Source organism: Platalea leucorodia (genome assembly GCF_965183815.1).
Source record: "Platalea leucorodia genome assembly, chromosome: 14".
In the NCBI taxonomy this organism is placed as follows: Eukaryota; Metazoa; Chordata; class Aves; order Pelecaniformes; family Threskiornithidae; genus Platalea; species Platalea leucorodia.
The window spans coordinates 3,128,245-3,152,477 of NC_138836.1; the positions used below are offsets into that span (position 1 = coordinate 3,128,245).

At 40.3% G+C, this 24,233-nt stretch overlaps 1 protein-coding gene across 4 annotated transcripts in view; it reads right to left on the reverse strand.

Annotated features, from left to right (window-relative positions):
• The window catches only part of SPAG9 (sperm associated antigen 9), a 64,144-nt gene that overhangs the window by 38,629 nt on the left and 1,282 nt on the right, over positions 1 to 24,233 (reverse strand). For 2 of the 4 annotated variants that reach the window (XM_082326975.1, XM_082326974.1), the window contains exons 2-3: positions 18,430 to 18,550; positions 6,903 to 6,973 (exon numbers count right to left, since the gene is read on the reverse strand). In XM_082326975.1, the coding sequence (XP_082183101.1) occupies positions 6,903 to 6,973; positions 18,430 to 18,550 (192 nt within the window). Of the gene's footprint in view, positions 1 to 6,902; positions 6,974 to 10,858; positions 10,872 to 18,429; positions 18,551 to 24,233 lie in introns of those variants that run through there. The other 2 variants (XM_082326977.1, XM_082326976.1) reach the window with 2 other exon arrangements.

Here is a 24,233-nt window from a genome sequence, read left to right on the forward strand (position 1 = left end):
AATTCCAGGGGAAAAAAATGCATAGTTTTGAAATGCACATTAGACCATTCTGTATCCTGTTCATGTATTCCCTCATCATGGGAGGCAGATATTACTGAACAGAAGCTGACCTACCTGCAAACACTTCCATTTGCAGCAAACCAATTGGTTTCTCTAAGCAAAAATTTTAAACAGAACATCTGTGGTGCTTTGTAGCTAGTGAAGAGAAGCTGAGTAACTAGTACCTTTCCAGGGAACAACTAACACATGGGAAAAGAAAGAGTAGGATCAGTAAAACGCGCACGACTTTCATGTTTTGCAAAATACATGGTTTAACCTACTTTCTTCCCTGCCCTCAGTCTATTCTTTTGTTTACTGAAATGTCTCATCATACTTATTACCCACATAGAGAGGCTGGAGGGAAGGTCAATTTAAAGGACTATGTGGTTTAGTACTGTTCTGCAGAGGAAAATACTGCTGATGGTAAAATAAGCAAATCTGAAGGTCACATACTTCAGCATAAAGCGCATAAGCTATAGGAACACAAAAATAAGATGAAAAACTAAGCGTGCGCATCATGTGCATGTGCAGTACAGCATGGCAATCTGTCCACAGATCCAGGCTATACATGCCAGTGGTGTCCCAAAAATCAGAACAACAGTGGTCCCGCCATGTGAAGTCCACGCACTGCCTCGATCCAGGCTCCCAAGGATAAAAGCTGACGCTACCGGAACATTGTCCCGGTCGGCGACATTCCTCACCCTCCCTCCCTGCGCTGGGACGGGGGAGCTACGCAGCTGGTGCTGTAGCCATGAGGCACAGCACACGGATTCTCAACTTCTAGAAATCAGTTAATGAAAAGGTTGAAATAAAAAAATTAACTACTGTAACTTATTGGGAAGTTAGCTCACTAACGGCTTGTCTACAACAACATTTTGAAGACTCCCTCCAAAGCCACCGGGCTTTGAACCAATGACCTCCAGAGGCTCTTTTCAATCTAAATTATCCAAGTCTCAGCATATCCTTGAAGCACCACCCTGATCCAAACAAGAAGTCTAATGAATTAACACACTAGAAATCTCAAGTGCTCAAAATTTGATCAAAAGTTCTGCTATGTTTTGAGATTACCCAGCTATCAAAAAAAAAAAAAATTATTATTACTGACAATTTAAAAATAGATACAAATGGAATAATTGGTCTCTATTCAGCACAGTTCTTACTGAAGTTACACTAACGGACAGATGATAAGTAAAAGACTACATCTACTACCCTTCTCTTCAAGGAGTTGCAGTCAGTATTTAATCATCCATAACCTTTTACTGCTGACAGCTCGCCTTGCTGCCCCTGAAATCCGCAAGTATTTTGAATATGACCAGTTGTTCCAAGGAAGTCATCATAAATACTGACCGCTCTTCATCATTGTTATAATTAAATACATTGCTCAATTACCATTAGTTGAGGGGATTAAAGATAAGATAATTTTTCCAAGTTCTGAGTTTATGTAGTTAACAGCATTTCACAATTCACGTGTTAGCTCCTTTTAGGGCACAACATGTCAAAACTGACTATAATGAGCTTTTGAAGACATTACAGCATGAGTATGAAAATCATTCCCTTAGAATGCAAGGGACAGCAATGTAATCAATGTCTTTCCATCGCAAAAAATTCTCAGACTGGTTTCCTCATACGGCACGTGACAAGTTCTGCAACTGCAGGAAGCGTTACAGGTTTTTCCACATCTTAAGCTTCAGCATTCAGTGAAAGACAATGAACATCCTGGCACTAATTTCTATCCCTACCCTTACAAATACGACTGTTCCCAAAGTACACAAGCTCTGATACTTTCTTTGTCACAAACAAATGTTTATATACCATGTCGTGGTTATTGTTACCTGCGCCTTTTCCTTAACCAGGTTGAGAGCATCTCCTTTATACCTTCCTTTCTCTTTCACTCCTCCTTCCTTTCTGTGTCAATGCTTCAACTCCCCCGGGACAGGTTTTAGTAATTCTTTCACTGTCAGACCAGGCTCTGCGCTACAGCCCGCACCGTTCATCCTGCGGATCCAATCAGGTTTGGCACAAGCAGCTCCTCCCTTTGGGAATGTGCGACCAACTGCGTATATATAGATCTTTCTGTGTCCCACATAATCTAGATTTATTAAGGTAATAGACATTTCTAGAATCTCCTTGATTCGGTACAAAAGTCCTAAACATACTTCCATGTAACCACCTTTTATGTTTAAGGATTTGTGGCGAGCTTGTCACCTAAGTGAAAGCACCATTCCCACCGGTGAGCTTGATGCATCTTTATCCACATATAAGATGATGTTGCTGGCAGATACAATAGTATGTAAAGATGTTAAATCCAGGCTTTATACATCAAGCTGTTAAGGCTCAGCATAAGGCTTTAGAAAAAACTTTGCTTGAACAGATACCTAAAGTCTAACCTCAAAACCACTATGACCGGTACCCATTCTTAGCCACAACTGTAATTAGACATCTCCACTTCGCCTTCTCTTCCTGGATCCCTCCACAGGGCCTTGCTGGGGATAGCTGCTTATCCAAACCAACCCCACACAGTACATTCCCGGTGCCAGACAGGCTCACTGTTCTGTCACATTGTATCAGCGCAAAACACAGAAACTTCCATGGCCCAATTATGCTTCATTAAACTAAGCCTATATTCTGTGTGTCAGGGAAAGAGATATCGAACAATCTTAGCCTTGTGTTTCCCAAAGGATAAAAAGAATCACTTCCTTAAACAGAAAAGAAAGTTTTATTTTGGAAATCTGTGCAGAGAGGTGCCACAGGTGTTAGTCAACTCTCAAGCAGATGCTAAAGTACTGCTTTGCCTCAGTTTCCCAACTGAGTAATAAGTGTAAAACAGTCCACAGCCAAGCCTCTAAAGAACCAGTGCCGTAGTTATGAATTGTGCCCCATTAACGATGCAGAAAAAGAAAATAAGGCCCTTTCCCTCCTGCTCAGGGGGTTTGCTCTGAAAGAGTCACCAGTAGCAGCGCATCACCTCTTTGCAGCAAAGGCAAGAAGCACCAACAGGTATGTGCAGAAGACAAGACTGCTTTTATACAGGTAATACAGCTAGTAAATTTTGTGTTAAAAAGAAGAGTCTTTGAGGTAAAACCTATAACCAAGTAATAAAACTCCCTTCTAAGTCTATAGAGCAAAGGTCCAAAGACTTTGGGATTAGACCACTCTCACCCATGCACCTTTCTAGCACCGTGTCCCCGTGGCTGCACCATCATTTCCTGCATCTGGTCCTTTACAGCCAGAGAAAGGTGGAAACGAGACTTTGCATAGGTAAATCCCAGAAGTTCAAGCTCAGGAACTCCAGCATGCTGCTTTATTGCTCATCCGTTCTGAGCATTAGAAGAGAGCAAGACCAGCACAAGATCAAAACACGCGGCAAGCAGAGGGCAGACAAGGGACCAGGGCACATTAACTAAGCAGGGCATCATGACATGGATGTCAGAACATGTTCAGGCCGCATTCACACATTATGCTCTGACTGATCATGTTATTCTCTCCACCACCTGCTACAAATGCCCAGCTACACTCCACCTTCCAACCTACCACCTCAGCTGCTCAGGTTATCATACCCTAATCTGCTTAAAATCAAGCCAGTTAGCTCAAGCCCAGACTTACCAGGGGAGAAAGCTTAAGGGGATATATTCCACTCACTCATTAGCTCATCTCCCACTCTATAGAGAGCAGCAAGAAAGACAGAGGCTAATTTGGCAGAAGGGTGAAGAAGGCTAAAGCCTCTTCCCAGAGCTTTAACAAGTCAAGGCAGCCCTGCTGCCTCTGCAGCTGCAGACACGGTGTTGCCAGGGCAGGCTGGGGCCCTGGAGCTGCAATGCAGAGCCCTGCCTCCGGCAGGCTGAGCTCCAAGGAGCGCTCCCAGCGCTCACCGCAACGCACGCTGCGGGTGAGGGATTCAGTTCTCTGGTTCGCATCACTGGTGTAACTTCCCACGGCTTAATCAGTTTAAGTACGTCTTGGTCCATTTTGGCTCAAACTGTTTAGGTGAAACTCCCGCGAGCTGCTGAGCCAGCGAGCCTGCTGGGCAGTGATCTCCAGCAAAGAGGGAGCCACAAGCAGGTTGGGTTAGTGCTGAAAGAGGACACGGTTACAGAGCCTCAGTGCTCAGTGAAGTCAAGAGTTGGAAGAGAAAGACATCCAAGTCTGAAATGCTAAGCTGTGAATTCAAGAATAAGGGGAGGAATGGAGGGAAGCAAATATTGGAGACAGGCAGAATAGAGAAAAATTGATAGAAATTAAGATTGCAGAAAATGCAGTCAAGTTGCATCTTTAATGTGACATCCATCAAAGTAATCACTGCCAACGTCTTAGAGCTAAAAACAAACAAACAAAAATATCTTTCTAATGCTCTGTTCATTATTTGTCCACTTGAAAGAAAAACATTTGCCATTTCAGTAAATACCAAAGATGGATCACTTGCAAAGACAATAGTGAAGCTGATTCAGAAGGAAAAAAGTATTCCTTCCTAGAAAAACATGAAAGTAAGAAAGGTTTCAGAACCAAGTATTGCGATAGAAGTATTTAAGCCAATTGATAACTTAATGCTTAAAGTAGGTTGGATATTTGCATTAAAATAAAAAATGTTACTACACAGAGCTAGAACACTAGAATTTGTTGGGAGAAAGGGAAGCAGGAAATCAGAGCGGGGCTGGGGGAAGACGGGCACTATTATCAGTCAGTCCTTTCCAGTCCCCAACTCTTAAACACACACCAGATACCAGCATTAAAACGCTGACCTGAGACAGCCTATGACTAAAGTACATCAGGAAGTTCCTACTTCGCAAGACTGACAATGGTTTCTCTAATTGTCCTAAAAATGTCTTTGCAAATGAAGGTAAGGAGTCTCTAGTTAACTTCCTGAGGTTAGTCACACAGCTGTTAAAAAGGCTCCCAACCTTTTACAAACAATCACGCTCCGGGTAGCTATTCTTTGCCCTTAGTTCCCAGCCCAGAGCTGAGCTTTCGCAGCCCACAAACCCATTACCCCACCAACCCTCCACGTCCTATCTTGAACATACTGTTCTATTTCAGCAGCTGCCAGCTGGCGGTCTGAGAATTTGGGGTACCTCTAGCAATGTGTACACACACGTGTCACCTAAAGACAGAGTTCAAAATCTTCATAGACAAAAGCAGAAATAACCTAAGGCAAAGGGTTTTGGTTTTAGAAGCTATGTAACATAAAGGGAGAGAGGTGAAACATTCAAAACGAAAAAAAGTAATGCTGAGACTGGGAAGCAAAGAAAGAGGGAAGTAAACATGCTGGGAGGAAGGGGCACAGAAAACCACGAGACCTGATTTTAGGAGCACAGAGGTGTGAATATACCATGTTGCATTACAACTTATTTCTTTATGAAGAAAGGACATAGTCACCTCAGCAATAATAAAGCCCAAGGAAACACCTCTCCCTACACCAAAGAAAGTGAATTTAAGATGTAAAAGCATTTAATAAATTGGAATCAAACCAGCAGAGGTTGTTGTCCATTTTGGAGCAAAACCTACGTAAAAAGATATTCAGAACATTTCATTAGCATTTAATTGAATTAATCGTGCCCAATACATTTAGTTATCTTGAACTCTGCAAAACAGGATTCAATAAAAACCTGTGCCATTTCTACTGTGATAGTACCCATAGGTTCTAACTAAAATAGACCAAAACTTTGCAAGCACACAGTACTCCGAAGTACTTCCCATTCAAAAGGATGCAAAACTTAAGTGGGCAGCATCGAGCTTTCTCACTTCTCATTTCACTTAAATTTCCAGTTTTCAACAGATGCAGCAATCTGAAGCATCTATTTAGTAACAAACATGATCTTAAATACATTAGGATTTCAGTAAATGTAAGAATATTTTTAAGAGCTGCAGAAATCTCCGCATGCAATACTCAAGAGCTATATGCTGGTTGTGGTTCCAAGCCACTTTCAGCTGTTGTCAGTGTAACACACTCATCTTAAGATTGCTAAGGAAGTGTTAAAGGTAACCAAATCAGACATCTGTGTTTGCTTTCCCCTTCTTCCCCACATGTGGTCTTTTCAACTAGGAACAGTCAGCATCGCATTCCCCACTGTTAGTGACGGTCTAAACACAGCTATCTGACCTTTCCAACAAAGGCAAAGCAATCAGAGTAAGGGGAACTGTGCTCAATATTGGGGCTTCAGATTAAGCGGAATTATTCAGAAAACCTAGTGATTTCCTCACTAAAATAAGTCTACTAGTTAGGCGGTAAGCGTCCCTGCATGGGAAAGACAACCTGCTGCTAAAAATCAAAGCACCGCAAGTCCCTTTATGCTCTAGAACCAACTTAAAAAGTGTGGCTCTCGTTTATTTAATTTAACACAGTCAAACTTGTCCCATCTTCATTAGCAAATACTGTTTTCAATAGCTATCAATAAGTATGGCAGGGACTTCTTTTCATCATGAATCTCAGTACGAGGCCAATTTTTTAAGGTATTTGTTCCTTCAATGGTCAAGTAAAACCAACACACAAAACTGCTGGAAGGAGTACCAAGACTGGAATTTCATTTCTATTTCTTTGAAGTTTGTTAGTGTGCTTTGAAGAATTGTCTTTGAAATATGAAAAAGCAAATTCCTATTTTTTTTTTTTTAACTTCTGAATATCTGAGAAAGCTATAAAATTGACAAACGTGTAATCAAACTAACATGGAAAAACAGACGCTTAGATGTGAATTAGAAAAACTACATACCAAACGAAGCCTGGTTACAACCAACATTACCAATACAAACATCCAAGCATCAGCGAATAAACTAAAACATCCAATAATTTTCCCAGTTGCTCACAACATGAAGTTTTCCATAGATCTACATTTTTACAGATACCCTGAATTCATCTTGGCATAACGACCTACCTCTGTATGTCTTGAATGAAGTGCATTGTATTCTTTCTTGAGTTCTGCCTCCCTCTCCTCAAGTCTGCTAACTGGAAGAAGAAAAATCAAAAAAGGAATTAAAATTAAATTCAGAGTTCTAGTAAATGTGACTTGCCTAGGACTAGGCAACCAGATCAGAGATGAGAGTATTCTTAGTAGCAAACAGCAAAGAGCATGATGAAAAGTATGTCTAAACTCTCAACACGGGAGCTTCCCAAGTACATCAGCAGCAGCACAATCTGACATTCGCAGTCCTCATAAAAAGCCCAAGTACTATTTTCCCTAGCTGATTGCTAGTCCAACGAGAGGGGGTTTTTATGTCCAAGGACAGCTTACTGCTCGCACCAATCCAGATGGGTTCATATATACACATGGAAAACATACGAAGAGGCAGAAGCCACGCCATATAGCCAGACTCAATCTCGGATGAGAGCTGCGAGCTCCAGTTAAGGCTCTACATTGGTTTCCTAGAATATAACCACACAATCTCCAGAAGTGTTTAACCAGGACAAACATAAACAAGGTACTTTTTAAATAGCTTCAAGTCATATGTTGTCGTATTAAGAGTTTTGCTGGCATTCACTCATATTCCATTGAGTATTCAGGCAATAGATTCAGGGAAAGAAAACATTTGAATACTTCTGTAGGTATTCTGAGAAAGTAAAAATACATCTAGCAGATTTAGTAGAATTTTAGACAATAAGTTCATATTAAGAAGAGATGAGCTGGAACAAACGGTGCAATTAATTTGCAAAAAAAAAAAGAGAATTCAGAACTTTCTTCACACAGCTAATTCCTTCCATTCAAACAGAAAACTTTTTTTGCTGCTTAGATGTGAATTCCATCTCTTTGGTTAGGTATTTCTGAGCACGATATTTACATGATACAAGCATGCGTTCCAAGTTCTGTAACTGAGCTGCTCTTACACCATTTGCCATGTTTAAACACCCCTGGGAAACTTCAAGTTTATAGTTACTCATCCCCAGAGACTCGTTACCAAACGCACATTATCTGAAGACAAATGCCAGCATCTTCTCTGCCATTTGCATATTTTCATATTGCCAACTGGGTCTTCTGAAAACTAATTCTCAATATACCATTTCTTTTTGCTCCATATATCTGTATTTTGGCACAGTATTTTATCATAAGTACGTTTCAATCAAAAAAAAAAAATCTTTGCCAGAGTCAAATGCTGGAACCAAAATACATAATTGTCTACTCACTCAGATCTGTGTAAGCATTCTTAGCTCCTAATCTCATCTTATAAGAACACTAAGTTCCTTGACACCCCTTTTGCACTCCACCTATAAATATCTGACCAAAAGTATTAAATCAATTTTTATTTATACTAATGCAAGATTGAACACTTTCGTTTCTGCACTGTTATCAGACTGAACAAGAGTTCTTTGGGTCAAATAGCAGTAAGTGATGTGAAGTGTTTACAGCACAACATATATTAAAATGTATTTTACAGCACAATACATACATACGTATTATTTTTGAGACGCAACGCAGCACACAAATATCTAATGAATGGAAGATTTTAGTTTATTATTTTTGGCCAACAGATGTTTTAAGCCTCCTCATACATTTAAAGGAAGGTTATATGGAAGCTTGTGGTAAGCGCCTACAGAAACGAGTGTCAGAATTTGTAGTTTCAAAGCGTGACATGACAAACCAAATTTTATCCACTCTCTTAGACTGACCGGTATTCCGGTCAGAAGTAATTACATTTTACAACAGTTGACCATCAGAGACATCCTAACAGTAACCAGTCGGTAGCTACAAGGCAGAGCTCAGCAGCTTTAGCTGCCCGCGCCCCATCCAGCGACGGCTGCGCTCGCTTGTGAATCCACCATCTCCAGGCTTTGCATTACAGCTCCTAGCGTCTCTCCCTTCCCTGCAGGCCAAGGGCCCGGTAACCCTTCTGCTCTGCTAGACCTGCTTTAGGACAGGCAAACAGCCTGGAAATCAGAAAGCGCAAACTGCGTGACTAATTGGCTTCGTGTTTTGTGAAACCGGCTCCCTCCCCTAGAAACAGCCTGCAAGCACCCTGCGAGAGGCGGGCAGCCCTGCCGCCACTCCGCGCCCCTGCCGCCTCCCTGTGAAACGCCGCTGCTTCACGCCGGATGGTGAAGCCGCGGTTCAAGACAGCCTCACCAGGAACCTGCAAAGAAACCACGGCGATGCACCCCGATGTTGTTCGGTACGCTCATGTCTAGACAGCGCAGCCAACACTGGCTCCTAGAGATTAATTGTATCTGGTGGATTCTGGGAAAAGTACTCGACACAGTGCATTTAATGAAAATGAACGCCACGTTAGGTGTTACAAACACCATTCCTTCTTCACAGCTCTCCATAAGCCACCTTCATGGAATCCACAAAAGCGTTTCCTACTGTTATGGATATAACAAACACTTTCACAACGGTTGAGGTTCCACAACGAAGCACGCCATTTTCTCCTTCTACGGCCCAATTTCAAATAGTTCCTTAAGTCACAGAAGACAAATGTACATAGATACAGGTACTGCATGGTCAAGGAGGATATCTCCATCAAATCTGATAATTATTTTTGTTACGTACAAAGGTTAAAAAAAAATGAAGGCCCTAGAAGATGACGTAATTGACATTCAGCGTTTTCTTCTGGAAGTCATTTCCATCTGTGTAACACATTATGGTCCTACAGCCGGAAGGTTCAGTCATAAGCAGATGTACACCAGGTTTACATAGCCTCAACAGACACCACATTAACAGTCCTCAAAACAGGCTTTTCCAATACCAGCAGGATGATACACAACACCGGAAACCTATTCTACCCAAAACATTCCTCCCATCAAAGATAAGATCTTGATAAAACAACCAACCACCAGAACATGCTTCCTTTTTCCAATTTAACAGAGATCAGAGAGAGATCAGATATTCCATGAGGATCAGAGATCACCATGGACTTGAACACAGAAGATACCTGAACTTAGTGAAGAACAGCCAGAATAATTTTGAGGAAGTCCACCAGATTCTGTCCCCAAAAGTTGGAGAAGCTTATTAAGTCACTATTAAGGTACATCCCCATCAGCAGTAACAGGAAACTAAATAGGAGACAAAAAAAAAAAATGCCTTCCACTGGCACCCAGAAGTACGTTTAAAACCAAATTGTCGCCAGTTCCATTTTACTCCACCAGCGCAGAAAAGAGTGGAAGCCTGGCACCGCCCCGATAACGTCCCCCCAGACGGAACGGAGCTGGGCGCTGGCACTGCCTGACACACGCTGGGTCCGCAAGGTGGCAACCAGACATGGTTCCCATCAATTTGACTCTTAAGTAACAATAATAAAAAAGCTCCTTTGGTATTTCAGTCTGAGACTTTTTTTCCACTAAGATGACAAATTTTTAATGGGTAGATGATAAAATCAGTTTGATGATATGCATCCTAAAAGCAAAATATCCATTGTCTGTTGTAAGATGTCTTTATAAAGCCATTATATCCTTGTTACATCATGGAAGATCTTACACTACAAGATTACATTGTGCAAGATATTACATGCGCAAAATATAATACACATCTAAAAAGTTTCACTACTCATGGCTGCAAGTCTACATGGAAAAATGTTAAAGGTCTTTCAGCATCGTAAGTATGAACATAAAACGCAAATATTCTAGTATTTTTAGGCTGATGAGAAAGCACCCCGCTGGAACACCAAATGCTCATGCCTAAGGTCTGCTGCAACTTCCTCCAGCGCTGTCAATATCCTAACATATTCAATGAGCTGAAGTACCAATCCTAATCAAAGTTCTCTCAAACCAAACAAGCCTAAAAATGGGAGATTAAATATTAGAGCAAACTAGAGAGAAGCCTCCGGAGTTTCTGACTCCTGAGAGCATTACAAAGAATTAGGCAGCAAAGCTGCCCACCCTGCCTGTTCAAAAATCAGAGCTTACCTCCCAAGTCTGATGGCTTTTACCAAGTTTGGAACACCCTCCATCTGTATGTTGTCCTCTGCCTCAAACTGCTGATAAGCCTGAGGGGGAGAAAGAGAAACAGACCTGCTAGAACGCCAGATCCAACCAGTACGATGCCTTGAAGAGGAATTACAAGTTCCTGCTACACAAGCCAGGACAGAGATGCAGCTCATTAACAAGCCTTTCCTAGCTCTAAGACTATCTGAAGGCTCTCCTTGGACACCCTTCATCCAGCTCCATTCTTAGAAGCAGGTCCCATACCAAAGTTAAGGTACAGATCAAGTATAATCAATCCCATGATCCAGTAGGACCTTATGACCTATTAAGTAGTTGCTAAAGAGCACATAACATTAACCATGGATTGAAACAGGGACCGAAGCTATCAAACAAGTATTTAACCTGAAAGCGATAAGACTGGGAAATAAGCAGCACAGAAAACGGATTTGTAAAACAAGTGATAAATTCGACTCCTTGGCAAGACCGACATCTTCAAGTAGCTCTTACCACTGTGAACTATAGGTCTAGTTCTCAGTTTAAGAAGTAGGGCACTTTGAATTATGAAGACTATTTAGCTGTCAAGAATGCTCTTTTGATAGCAAATATCACCACATACAGCTGCATGGTCTTATCCCTGACACTTCTGGACTGTTCAAGTACCCACTACGTCTCAGACCCACAAAACTGCTGTAATTTATCACCAGAAATCTGACCAAAAAAAAAATCTCCTTAAACATTCTGCTACAACCATTTAATATAAAGACAACCACATGCCAGGATATCCCTCACAAAGGCTGAAATTCAAATGAACAGGGATATATACATATAAGCCAACTTCTACCCAAAATCAAGTTAAAAATCATTTGGATCTAGTACCAACTTCTTGCCTAGTCTCTGGCCAAAATAGTGTTTCACTGAGAAAAGTTTTGATTGACTGGTTTGAAAACAGGGAGATGCTTCATTTATACATTTGGCCATTGCAGCAAGTAACTTTTTCAGAAAATCCAACATGAAGTCAGCATGAACACAGAAGATACAGCAGACTGGATTTGTTTTTAAAGCCCGTTAACCAGTGACAACTCAGGAATGTAAGATTCTAAAAAGACATTTAAAGCCATTTTCTTCATTGCTGCAACATTTACAACAATAGAATTATAACAATCAAACTCCAGCACCTAAACCACTAGCACAATACTCCCGTAATTTAAAAAAGTACATGAGCGGTTAATTATATGCCAGTGGATTTCAACCTCCTCTCACCACTTTTGTTCAGGTATATTAATAGACGAGTTTAAAGCAGGCCAATCACTGCTCTAATTTTCTACTCCATTTTATTTTAGCCACCAGTCTTGCAGCATGACTTGGTGCAACCTCCCGAGCTAACTGTACCCTCTGCTCCATCTAGTGGACTACCGATTCCCACACCACCATACAGAAACAGCAGGTACTCTTGTAACTTCACCACACAGGGCAGCCATGAAGTAACTGGGAAATGCTTTAGCCACAAGCAAAGCCTTCCTTTCCGGTACGCTTTGATGCTCACACTTCTCCTTACAGAAAGATTCTTCAAGTTTAGTCAATGATACCTGAGGCACAGTGTGGGGAAGGGCAGTGGGGGAATCTGCAATGCAAACAAACCAATGCAGAGGAGAAACAGCTGCACTGAGGAAAAAAGTAGCAAACACTAAGCTCCAAATTTGTTAATCAAGAAATACAGGAAGTCAAGCTGTTCTAGTCCTTCCTTGTTGGAAATAAGATTAGTTCTGCTGATCTCAGTCCTTGAAAAATATGCAGGAACAATCCAGACCCCCACCAAACAAACCTCAACTTTTCAACTTCTTTCATGGATCCATTGAAAAGCTTTCTTGTACTCCTTAGAATAAACACTACGGTTGAGCCATACCTAGAAATAGCATTACTGACAGATGTATTTCATACCAGTTTAGTTACTCACATCATCATGGGCACAGACATGCAAGTCACAAGTCAAATCTCAAAACAATGTTAAGCTTCACAACTGAAAGTTCATATTGACATCTCCTTGTTAACCAGACAGGTCCGTGTTAAACTGCTGCTGCAGCTCTATGCAGGTGTACCAGGATACTCCTGTATATCAGGAGTATTGGATGCCTTCAGACTATACATCAAGAGGTTGTCTGCCTGGGTGTACATTACAGTACTGCTGGCATCCGGAGAGCTCAGATGAAAATAAAATACCAAATAACTTAACATCTACAGAAGATTCGCAACAGAACCTGGTCTTGCATTTTCTCTTGAAGCCAGTGAAAGCCATAGTGCTGCTTAGCTTCCAAGGAAAACAAATCTCCATGTTTTTAGATCAGCTGCCAAAACGTTTGTCTCATATCCCAAATAAAACCTACAGCAAGCAATATCAATTGCTGCACAATGTCACCTGATGTGGGAAACACAATCATCCCAACAGCTGCGTCACAACACTTGCAGCTCTGAAGACCAAGAGTTGCTTCTTGGGTTTGTTTGGGTTTTGTTTGGTTGGTTTGTGTTGGTTTTTTTGTTTGTTTGTTTTTGTTTTTTTTACATATGTAGTTTTCCCCAAATATAACCTAACTTGAGCATAAATTACAAAGCTAAGGTTTGATAAACTTATGAGACATGGAAATATATCTGTGCCTTGGTTGTCCTGTCAAATGCAATATGATACCTTGGTTGTACTTTAGCACTAGGCAGATCCAGAAAAGGAACCAAATCTTTCAACTCCCACAGCCTACCACCTCCACGAGAAAGCACTTCAACCATGCAGACATGTTTTTCAGATTCTCTCGTAAATAAGTTACTCTGAGAATGATTCCTCCAGAAAGCATGCTCCAAAGCTGTTCCATTCCTGTAGTAAGTCAAAATACACTACAGTCATCTTTCACTCCAAAAAAATTTCATTAACTTACAGCCTGTAATAAATAAAAAGAACTGACATTCCCAAAGGGGGATGCAAGGAAGGGAAAGAAATTAAACCTCCTGAGCCCCCCCAGAATTCAGTGGCACAACAAGGCTCCATCTGGTAACCGGAGACTGAGCAGCATCCAAAGCAGCATCGTGCGCCCTCGCGGAGCGTTGCTGGACAAGCGAGCCGCATATTGCTATTACAAGTTTTTAACAGCTCTAAGTGCCTAGTTTTCCAGATTCAAGGTTGAAATTCGAAATATTCTAATGCTGCAAACTAATTACAAGCAGAGCTAGGGGTCTCACCACAGCAAAGACTTGAAATAATGTGAAAGATGTATTCAAGCTCTTGTAAGAAATGCTTAAGACATTAAACAGACACATCATTGAAGTGGAAGGGAAGGAGAAGAAAAGAATTGAAGCATTAAAATTTTATTTTTTCGAAAATGTGGCATTTGCATGCTTGGTGCACCTCCACAATATTCAGAGGTTCCCTCTGCTGTTGAGAAAAAAAAAAAAAATCCATGAAAGTCTCACCAAGTCATAAAACAAAAACAAAACAAAACAAAAGACATTTGCTCACACTCAGTAAGTTTGCTGAAGACTGACAGCAAGAGCTTCTGAGAACTCTGCCTGTACCAACACCATCCCTAGACAAATCTCCAGGAACTCTGTGATATTTAAATTCCTTTAACTCCCGCAAGCCCCAGCCCCCCGCGAGCACTGGCGCTGTCCTCCTCCCGTTCCCTGCGCAGGTAATGCTGACAGCCAGCCCACACCAACGCAAGGGCAGAGGCAAAGCATGGAAAGTTACAGAGGAGCGCAGCAGTGCAAAATGAGACGAGGAGACAGATCACAGGCCAAAGAGCCACTCCACTACAGCACATTCCTGCACTCAAATAGAAGTTGCAAATCCTTACAGCTCTGCTCTCCTTTAAGCAGTTGTAAAGTTTACCAAAATATCCCAGGATGCAACATGTCGCACCATTTTTTGGCAGCAAGCTCGACTTGGGCAACCACCGCTACCCACCAAATACCAGGACCGAGTGCTATACATCACGCAAGAGTGGTAACTCCCTGTGCATCTGCCCCCACCATTCAGGATTTCATCATCTACTGTGGTCACGCTCCTCCCAGCAGCGCCACCAGGTCACGCTGCCACCTCTCCCTCTTTCCATTTCCTCCTGTGAAAGAGCAGAGTACGGGAGTTCACTCTTCTAGGAGGTAGCTGACAGCAACGGTTTAAATTTGTAATGCAGGGAGTTAAAAAAAAAAAAAGCCAGTGAACCACAGGAACTTAGTAACCGGTTGACATAAAATAAGCTTCTTATTTCACTTCTTTAATTTCAAACAGCATATTTATTCCAACCCAGGTGGTTGAATATGTGGCTATGAATGTAATCCCACATAATAAATTTAATTGCAAAGAAATATTTCTTTTTTTCTCTAGTGTGACAATCACTTAGACTGCAAAAACAAGCACTTGTAATTCAGGACATAACAAAACTACAGCTTCTTGAGCAACTTTAACTGGCATGCATGTTTAAGGACATATAATCATGCTTAACCTTAGCCCTCTCCCAGGGCTAACTAGTCTTCACTAAATGCTCAGGATGGACGGTGTTCAAAGGAACGGGTCGAAACTTTTTAATGGACAAAACTTGTTCTCACACACCTTGCTTATTTGAGGAAAACACACATATAGCACAAGAAGTACTCTACAAGAACCGAAAAGTCTTGTAGTTAAAGTACTACATGGGACCACGTCTTACCTGTTTTCTATTCTGAACTATTAACCATACCATAAACTGACGTTGCTATCTCAGACTCTATACCCCGACACAAAAAGGCAAAGCCAGGTTTTATTTGTTTACTTGCTCTGTGCCACATATTTGCAATTCCCGTTATCAATGATAACACTACCACTATTTTGAATGTTGATGTGGTAACAGCTGGCAATACCACAGACTAATTTAGATGCACAGGCAGTATACGAAGTAGGAGTGGAAAAGAATTACAGCTAGAAGACTTGTAACCACATCCAGTGAATTCAAGTGACACATTGGTACCTTTGGTACCGTAGGACATACAAATCACCTTGCTTATAAAACAGAAAACAAGATAATGCAGTAGAGTTGGATTATTTCAAGAATACGCACACTAATATGGTTTTCACAGCCTAGAAATTTAGATCACAAAAACAGTTCACTTGCGTAACATTCATTAGGTGTTCAACGATCGTGTTTACGGCCCCTTTGATCTTGCTCTGCAGCAGCAGCACGCCAAATCTTCGCAGCAGTCTTTCATGTTGTCCCAGACAAAGTTATCAACCCAAATGATAAGCAAAACTCAATGTTCAACACAGCTCTATTGTTTCTCCAAAGTTACATTTTTGCTATCACAAAAGGTTTTTCCCCCAATAAAAAGATTTTGGAATTCTTTAAAAGTCAATGTTCTAACACCAGAACTTTATGCTGTTATGATTACTGTTTCAACAACATTATTTCTTACAACAAAAGTAGTTCTAGCCAACACCCCGTGGTTCTACTGGAACAATTGAATTTCTCATGCAAATACTTTCATTAATATGATACATGCACAATGTAATTAAAAGCTTAAAATCACATATGTATTTTTTGAAGGCTTAATATTCAAGGCAAAAAAAGAATGTCACACAAACAGATTCATAGAACAATATAAAATGGTATTACGTACATCAGCATATAAGTGAATTTCTGCAACAGAAACTCCAGCTATAATGCTACATACATTGCCAGGAATCCAAATTATTCTTCTTTTTTGTGCAACTAATTCATACTTTTTATTGTATTAACAGGAAAGGTAATGGCATATATGACCTGATGCAATCTTGATGCCATAACCCTGTTGTCAGAGTACAGGGTTTCCCATGAACAAGTTGTTTGGGCTGTGGGCTTAGAGCACAGGCGTTCTGGAATCAGTGTCCTTTGTTACCAAACCAGACCACTCAACTCTTGTTCCAATGTTTTCTTTTCCCCTCTTCTGCTGCTTTTAAACACGCATACACACACACACACATTTCCATTCACAAGAATCATAGCATTTCTGATACAAGTCTCTACAATATGCTTTATGATTATCCATTTTAGCTTGACTTGATCTATAAAGATACACTCCTGGAAAGCAATCATCCTGGTTTTCACTAGAAAAGACTGCTTGAAGTGTTCCTCCATCACTGCCTGTACAGAATCGGAGAATATTTTAATTGCAATGGACATGAAGAAGTACATGCCTTTAAGATTTGCCAGCAGCTTTCTAAACCATTAAAATTTCAGAAAGGTTCAGCTCTGCATGCCACCTACGTTAATCTTAACACCAGGGCACTAATACTTCTACCCCGCTATAGACTCACTCATGCCACTGAAAATTAAACTTTACAGGAAGATTATTATACCTTAGGTTGAAAAAGAGAGCTATAACTTGTTGCGTTACGGGCAGGACAGGTGGCTGAGTAGAAACAAAGGAAGAAAGAATAGTGAAAAGGGGCTGTTTTGACAATTTGGCGCTCTGCTTTTAGAAACTGATCTTATCTCAAGCTTATCAGGCTTGATACAGTCTTGCCTTACATTTCTGCATGGCCCAGCAATATAAGCTGTATATTAGTTGATAGACATGCTAGTCTTATGTCAAAAGAAGTTAGCTTAGAAGCTTGACCAAATGTTCACATTAATGCTTGTTGATCATTATTTCCACACTGTGCTAAAAAGGTTAAATGAAAACAAAAATCATAACCTTCATTGCCTGTTTGACAGACTCACAGCAAAAAAACCAAAATTAATCCATTATTAGCAGCATAGGTCTTTCATCTTTAACTTAAGACTGCGGGGGGCGGGGGGGGGGGGGTGGGTGAAGCGAGAAGATTTCTGTGGGTTTGAGTATTTTTTTCCTCTACCCGTTACTCAACTAGAAGTAGAAAAACTGGTGATCGAGTTTCATTCAATGACTATGTACCTGGATAAGAAGCAGTCCAGCAGAATGTCTCAGCTGTAATACAGTCACATTGTAACTTCCAGTATTTCAGGAAAACTGATCGTTATCTTTTTCCAAAACTTACACAAGTTTTCATAAATTACACAGAACATCCCTAAAAGTGGAAGTGTTCTTCCTTAACTCTTTTCCCGTAAAAACTAAATGCCTCACAGAAACACATAATTCAGCAAAAATTATACAAAAGCTAAGGAGAATCAGCATCAATGGTATACTCATCCCAGTACTGCTTCTAAACTCAAAGATTCCATTTATTTTTAGCACAGACAACAGTTTAATGGGAAGCAAATTAGCTTATTTTATGATTACTAACACAGGAGTAAGTTCTAAATATCTCCTGAAAAAGTTGTTAAAGACAAAAGTAGCATGGTCTAAAAGGAAAACAAAACAAGTAGGATACCAGCAGAATCAGATTATGAGTCACAAGCTTTTCTCTAATTTGTTTGCCTTAATTCTAAGGAAAACAAACTTGCACAAAAGTTAAACCTAGTTATCTGTCAAAATACAGCAATCGGATAGCACAGATAATTAGCATATGCGTTATGATTTTACAGAACAAGATTTAAAATGCACTAATATCACTTAAAGGGAGTGCAATATATTTTACTTACTTTGATCAGCATAGTTTTTTGCTTTTAGTTCAAGCTGTCGAGTTTGTGATTCTAATGCTTCCACTCTGGTCTGTAAGTCCTTTTTTTCTTGCTCTTGAGAATCTTCAAACTCGATAAATTTCTAAACAAAAAAAGTGAAGTTAGGCTCAACAATTAATTACAGTTGTTTTTTTTTTTTTAAAGCCTGAGCAAAGTTCTTTCTCCAACGAGAAAGAACAGCTATACAATCATTCCTAGATTTGTTTTTAAAAAGAATTTCACTTGAAGCAGTGCGTAGGAAACAACACAGCAGCCCTTCATAGCAAGGAAGGGTGCAAGCAGGTTTCCAAACCAACAGGAGAGGTCTACAGCCCACATTTACACATGAAGGACAGTATTTTAGTCCAGCATCCATCAGTCAAGCATCCAACCTGGGTTGCTCTGTGTAAACACTCTCAATTAAGTGCCAACTACTTCAGAGAAGGCTGCTTGGGACTAATATAAATATGAATTATTTCATTCTTTCCTAACTTCACACACTTGCCTGCCAACATGTGAATACAGAGACTCGTGGTATCCTTAGATTTGACTGGACATGGGTGAAGCATATCTTCACCTGTAAGCCACGAAGGTACAGACACTGCAGTAGGGACACGCCAGCAACAGTGCCAACCAAAATGACATGCTCTCTTTTCATTCCCACCCAATTTCTATCATCATTTGATAGGTTATAAAACGCTCAGTCTTCATCGAATACTTAATAACCATCTCCTACAATCTGTCAACAGCATAGAAAAATATTTACAGGCACTCTGCAATTGTGCTGATCGTCATCTTCTGCTACTTTGGTTTACCAGCTTTGTCTCTCTCAATATTCTGGAGTTCACTGATGCCTATATCGGTGTTTACATTTTACAACTTAAAGTTACCAATTCATCATTATAGCAGTTCTAAAAGCGTATTTTTTGCTACTTATCTTAACCAAAACCTTAAGAAATTCAGCGTGTACTGGTAGCACAAAGAATACTCGTAATGGCCAAAGATGTCTTAGGTCATGTAGTACTCTATTCTGCATTGCAAAGAGAAGGCAAGGCCGCAAACACAAGTTACGCAGAAGGCTCACCATACAGGGAGGAAAAGCATACCAGAAGTCTTTGCATAAAAAAAAACCCAAACATCCAAGACAGCTAAAGGGTCAGAAGCAAGCTGCAGCTGGGTACCACATGGAAGCAAAGAGACAGAGGCGGCAGCAACTTAAAGAGTAAAGTTATAGGTGATCTGAATATAATTTTTTCCTACGTACTGCTAGGAAGACTTAGTGGAAAAAATACTTCAAATGCTCACACATCAACTTTTAATAAGCTACTACTAAGTTTTAACCAATGTGTTTTATAGCTTTTACAAAAGCAGAAACCCGTAACCCTATGAAAAGAGCTTCAGTTTAACAGGGTCATCAGAAGAAGTTTTGCTTAAAAACTATCTCAGATGTAGAAACGCACCAAAACTGATGAAGTGGAATAAGAGCTCCTTTCAGACAAGCTCTCCACAGCTATCACAGGACTAGGCATGGTGTTCATATGACTGTGCTTGAAGCTAAATCACAAAACAATTGAGAAAGAGCTGACGCTAGCCCAGGTAGCACTGCTTTGGGCTCTGCGATTTAAAACGAGTTCTTCTCCCACTTCAAAAAGCCAGATAGGCAAAAGCCTTTTTACCCCTCAACACAAAGTTTGGGAATATTAATTTGTCAACATAATACTGAAAAAAAATCAAACCTTAAACTTGCTTCATGTCTCTTTCGTAGTGAAGGATACGAGAGTTTTGCCCCTTTTATATTAAAACTTTGAGCCATGTCTGGCTTATTCTTAGCAGGCTCCCTTTTTATAAAGGCTTCAAAGTTTGACACAAATTTAGCACTGGGGCCAAAGACCAACATGGTTTGTTAAATTAAACATGGGAAAACATGAAAGAAGAACTATAAAACTGTAGCATCTTTGTTTAGTTGCTTCTTTAATGATTTCCAAAAGTCAGATGCGTCTCATAACTTGCAAAAGGCCAGTGACAATTATACTGTTGAACAAACAAACGCCATCAATGTCACTGTTACTCATGAACTCATTTTCAACGCCATCAATGTCATTGTTACTCATGAACTAAAGACAGATATAATTTTATATTTCCTCCCAAGTTCTTCAACTGCGAAAGTGGCTTGGTATTAAAGTTAAATAGTTTGGTTATTTTCCACTAGTTTACCTACATTTTGTTAAAGTCAGAATTTAAGTTATATCCCTTCAAAGTATTTTTATAATTAGAGCTGGGCATTTTTTCTCCCTGCTGAAAACCATACCTGATCAAATCATGGCTTGAGTACTTTAGACTTTGAATGTTTGTTTGGTTTCATCTCTCCTTCCCGTAACAGTGTTAACACGGACAGAGGCCCAGGAGATTGATCATCTCATCCTGCCTAAGCCTGCGTGCCTATGATGAAAGGACTAGTCAGATAAACCACCCCAGCAGCCAAGGATAGGCTGAGCACCCATATTAAAAGACTTTTTTTTTTTTAATTTACACTGATGATACACTCAAATATTGCACATTAGCTGCATTGTTTAAAGTAAATGCAGCAACCTATGTAGGAACATGTCAGCCACTCAGTATATGGATATTAGACATTCCTTTTTTTCAACCCAAACTACTGGTTACACAAAATATCAAGGCAGACCAAAAAAACAAACAAACAAACCCAAACCACGTAGCTTCCATCATTTTAAGTGACACCCTGTCTAGGCCACAAAACCATATCTTACAACTCTAACAAGAAGTGAGTGGTTTTTTCTTTTTAGCTTTTTTCTTTTCAGCAGAACAAGCTGAAGGACACAAACACACCTTTTAAACCAATCAGACCGAATACCACAACGTTACAGAAGATACAGCTAGGACGGTCCTTAAAAGGTCATCTTGTTTCAGGGCTCTGATGCTCAGTGTCGATGTCTGGATCCTAATTTTGATTGGGATATAATGAGTGTAAGCACAGGATGTGATGCATGCCTCCTTCTGCATGTACCTACTGCTGAAATCCAAGCCTGTGATACCTTCATAAACTATGTTGGGCAACTCCCATTTAATCCTTCCCATTTTCTCCAGGCAATATCAACTATGTCATTTCAGACAGACATTTGTCTAACCTGTTCTTAAAGGCCTCCAATAAAAGTATGAAAAAGTACTTCACCAATAAGATTCAGAAGTCTTTATGTAATCAATTTTAAATCTACTTAAAGTTTACAGCAATAATCATTGCAATAAACACGAACTCAGCCTACACAATGGAACGGCACAGCACACACATGTGGAGCCCTCTCTCATGCATATAACCATTTATCACTTAGTAACACAGTACCAGCCAAATGAAACATTTTTTCCTACATTTATGTCAGCTTCTGTTTCCTTATATTCTAATTTGTTTTCCCGTCACACGATCCAGGTGCAATACTAAGCCCATCTGATGTCAAGGTTCCACCTACCTGGCAGTCTTTATTACCCTATGACATGTACTTCAGCAACTTTTATCGCGACGATACCAGCTTTTCAGCCAATGGCATGTTCTTCCTGGAGTAGGTAGAGAAAATTAACTACGAAGCCAGCTCAGCCGGATTTGGGGTAAAGAAAAATATGTGTGACTGAAAACAACCTAGTAACTTTTACAGTATTTTAGCAAGCTTTCTGTATAATGGATCTCAATTTTGCTCTGATATAAATTCAAAATACTTGAACTCCTACTGCAGAGTGTTTATATAACATACAATCCTAAAGAAGAAAGTTAACTTTGGGAACAGGAAGAAAAGGCAGCCATCAAGTTCACGCTATTCCTTAAACTAATTTTCATGGTGATAAATCCTTTTTCATGGTTGCAAAAGGAGCAACGATGTATTGAACATCAGATTTCAAAACCAGCTTAATCCCACCAATAGCAGAAAAGCTAAAAGATATTAGACAGCTTGACACGGCTAAAAGGAGAAGATTTTATCCTGTTTCCAAGTCCACGCAAAACCCCTTCTGCTAGCCACACACACAGGTACGGAGCAGCATGCTTCTACAGAAGTAAAACTTATCAGTGTATAAAATAGCAGAACCCCAAATCCTTCTTCCTCTCCCACTTCTTTGTGGCAGGGCGTGCTGCCTAACGTTCACTAAGTGGGAAGATAAGTTATGCAGAACTGCAAGCAGAACAGCAGAATAGCTGGTTCCTCTATTTCTTCAGCTACATCACAAAACGTACCATGGCAGAAGTCAGACAAGTGACTTCATAGCAATGAGAACGATCGCGGCTGTTACCTAGAGGACTGAGAAGTAGGCCCAGAACTTCTGAAATCATCTTTTTATTTAAGTTACTATAACAGAAGTCCACAGGCAACAACTTTCAAGATGTTTCTTTAGTAACGCTTCTTAAGGAAAGGAAATAAAGGAGGCCAATTGGGACAATGGTGTAAGGAGATTCCTATTCAAATAGTAAACCATTAATATTCATCAAGATGCTGCTGCAAATAAGAACTCCTACAACAGCAAGCAGAACGTAAAAGAAGATATGCTAATTCTTCAGGACCGTCAGAACGGACGATAGGGAATATTCAACTTAGTAGCTCAAAATTCCCCATTTTGCTATCAGGTTACACAAGCAACCTCCACAATCAAAGCAGCACACTAAGCCAGTAACTTGGTGTCCAAGAAGAGCAGTGCTACATTCGCGTTCCCTCCTTTCCTTTCAACCATACTGCACCCATCAGATTACCTCGACGTTCGAAAAAAATGGTTGCAACAATCAAGTCTGATTAAAACACGTACCTCTCATGAACATGCCATGCTTTATCTACGACATTTTCACATACGTACAGCATAACTGACCTCAGCACATACCAAAAAAGATGACCTTTGCGCTTACAATTGAAAATACGGTCTTTGATCTAACTGCACTTTGGAAAGCATCGGTAAGCCGTCTTGCAGCACGAGTACTAGTTTTTAGACTGCATAATCCTTGCCACCTCCAGTTAATTTCTCATGACACAAAGAAATGGAGATGGCAGGGAAGTACACTACCAACAGAAGTATGTACAGCTCCTGAAGAGCCACAAGAACACAGTTAATACCGTATTCTATTTCATCACGTTGTTATGCTTTCCGTTCTGCTGCCCGAGGCCTGCTTTTTTCAATCTGGCATATGCTGCCTGTGTTTCAAGCCTGATTGATTTTCTCATGAATTAGTTCCAAAAATATTTATTAGTCTCCTACTCCCTTAATAAAAATAAAATATGTTTTCTAAAAAAGCCTTTTACATGCAGCTTGTGTCAGAACTAGCGATTAAGTCTGTATGGCAATAGTTCCCAGACTGAAGTCCATAAAGCACTGTCAAACAACTACATGTTTGACAAGGAGGATGAATGGTCTGTTGGTCCAAGAGTTCGGGGGACACCCTTCACGCCACATTACTTCACAGCAAACTACTGAAGTCCTGGAACAACTCAGACAACATTTTTCACTCACTTATAACCGTAACGTACACAAATATTTGTACATGGCTAATGTTTTTCAAGTTAAGTTTTCATTGTCAATATTGTCTTCACCCTCGGTATTGTTATTTTTCTGATTTTTGGAAAATTTAGAAGGCAAGCACAACCACGGAGATAAGCACAGGACACGAAGTCTGGAAATAGACTTGTCAGATGGCTTGTTCTATTACAGATAATGCTGTCAATCCAATTTCCTACAGGAGTTTGGCGAGACAATGAGCTGGAGGAAGTTATCCTCCCCAGCCGCTTCCTATTGTATGGCTT